The 2,338-nt window shown below is 36.5% G+C and overlaps 1 protein-coding gene across 1 annotated transcript in view; it reads right to left on the minus strand.

Annotated features, from left to right (window-relative positions):
- The window catches only part of LOC107664005 (E3 ubiquitin-protein ligase MYCBP2-like), a 157,021-nt gene that overhangs the window by 47,824 nt on the left and 106,859 nt on the right, over positions 1-2,338 (minus strand). Inside the window, 4 exon segments of the mRNA XM_016454448.1 lie at positions 443-649; positions 725-869; positions 986-1,158; positions 1,243-1,292. Of these exon segments, the coding sequence (XP_016309934.1) occupies positions 443-649; positions 725-869; positions 986-1,158; positions 1,243-1,292 (575 nt within the window).

Consider the following 2,338-nt stretch of genomic DNA (forward strand, 5'->3'; position numbering starts at 1 on the left):
AAAAAAGAGGGGGGGGAAAATAAAATAAGAAATCTTACTGTTGTAATATTTCACCATAAAATAAAAAACTAAAAAAAAATAGAGAAAAATAGATATTTAAAAAATACTACTATTACTAATAATATTTTGATTTTACTTTACATTGCAACTGTAAATTTACAATACTAATCTTTATGGCTGGTTTAATTTCTTACTTTTCAAATGTTAAATTAGTGACCGCAGAGAGCCCTTAAAATTTCTCTTTTGTTGTTGCTTCTCATTACACGTTTGGAAAGATGGTTAAAACGTGAAAATTTATAGTAAAATTAAACTGCAGCCTTTTACATTTATTAATCACACTAAGCCATATCACAATTTCAGTACTAGATCAATTAATTAGGCAGCCCCAGTACAAATCATTTTTGCAGCTACTGTGTTTATCAAGTCAAGAGATGAGAGGAACCTTCATCATGGTGATGGCGATATATCGGGCCTCTTTGATGATCATGGGCTCATATGTCGCCTCCAGTTTGGGCGGTGGGTGGCCACCGTAGGTGAGGTCAGTGCCTGATGTGGAATTAGAGGAGCTGCCTGGCAAACGCTGCAGTTTCTTCATGTTCTCCTGCTGGAGGGACTTCTTCTGAGAGACAGGAACAGCCTTGACTTCAACCTAAAACACAGAGCAGAGACAGTTAGGTATATGCTGGTTTCATAACATACCTTTTGATACGAGAAAGATGTTAACCTTCATGTTTGGCACATGCACAACATCTCCATATTGGTCTTTGGTCTGCACCACAACAGTAGTGGGCCAGCCACAGCGGATGTCGTCTTTGTTGAGTATGAGCGAGGTCTTCTGAGGGTCTGCGTAGGAGTCTGGCTGGAGCCACCTGGGACAGCAGAATGGTAAAGATGCTAAGATGAAGGCCAGGTTTTAAAGGATGTATAAACAGTACATATTAGATTCTTTATGAATAAAGGGAGCTGAGAAATGTTTGAGACCAACCTGGCGAGCCGCCCGCCGCTGGAGTTCTGCACACAGGTGATGAAGTCCTCTAGGAAGGAGTGTTCGTTAGTCTGCAGGTGCAGCAGCAGGTTGCCCTCCAGCGCCTCTAGGATTGTGGGAGAGTGAGAAAGCGCCAGTCCCTTCCCCAGGAGCCCTGAGTGGGTTTTACAAACCTGCTTGACACAAGCACACGATTAGAGCTCAGTCTGATGATGGTACTGTGCTCATAAACACCAAAACTATTTCTAATTCAGTACCTGGAGTGAGGCTTCCTCTAAAATCTCCAAATCCTCCTCCAGTTCATTTCCTGTAAGATGGTACATAATCCACATAATCAGATGAAAAAGACACAAAGTTCATGCTTATGATTTTATCAGTGGCACCAATAAAGGAAATATTAAGTTAACTTCCTTTTTTCAATAGCTCAGATGTAGCTTTTCCAGTAACAAGCTACTTTTTAAGACTTTTTGAAGTTCTAGTGTAAATGGCAAATGTATCAATTTTATCAATTAAAAAAAATATATCAGGTATGGTCAGATAAATTAATCCTTTTTTATCCATTAAAATCCTGTTACTCTATCGGAGATTAATTCGAACATCTTTATATGTAAATATGTAAATAAATACACTACCGTTCAAATATTTGAGGTCAATATGATTTTTTTAATGTTTTTAAAATAAGTCTCTTAATCAAGGCTTCATATATTTGATAAAAATACAGTGTAAATACAGAAACACAGTAATAATACAGTAATACTGTGAAATATCACACTTTTAAATAACTGTTTTCTATTATAATATATTTAAATTTTTATTTATTTGTTATGGCAAAGCTGAATTTTCAGCATCATTACTTCAGTCTTCAGTGTCAACTACAGAAATCAGTCTAATATGCTGATTTGCTGCTCAACAAACGTTCCTTATTATTATCAATGTTGAAAACAGTTCAACAGTGGAAACTGAGATACATTTTTTCAGGATTTTTTGATGAATAGAAAATTTAAGGGAACAGAATTTATTTGAAACAGAAGTCTTTTCTAACATTATATATGTCTTAAAGGTGCCATAGAATGCATTGATACAATATTTTAAATTGTTCTCTGATATCTACATAGAAGGTATGTGGCTTAGGTAAGGGCAAAAAATCTCCAGAAACGGTTTTACATGTCCATTTACAACCCTAGGATTTGTCCCTAGAATGAAATGGTCTGTTATTACCTTATTTGGAAGGGTCATGAATAATAATGTTCAGCTCTGCTCTGATTGGCTGTTTCGCAGTGCGGCTCATTTCAGTAGCTCACACAGCAGGAAGGAAACACAGGGAAAATATATATTTCAATACTGTCTCTCGCA

Source organism: Sinocyclocheilus anshuiensis, unplaced genomic scaffold (genome assembly GCF_001515605.1).
Source record: "Sinocyclocheilus anshuiensis isolate Anshui unplaced genomic scaffold, SAMN03320099.WGS_v1.1 scaffold247, whole genome shotgun sequence".
Classification (NCBI taxonomy): domain Eukaryota; kingdom Metazoa; phylum Chordata; class Actinopteri; order Cypriniformes; family Cyprinidae; genus Sinocyclocheilus; species Sinocyclocheilus anshuiensis.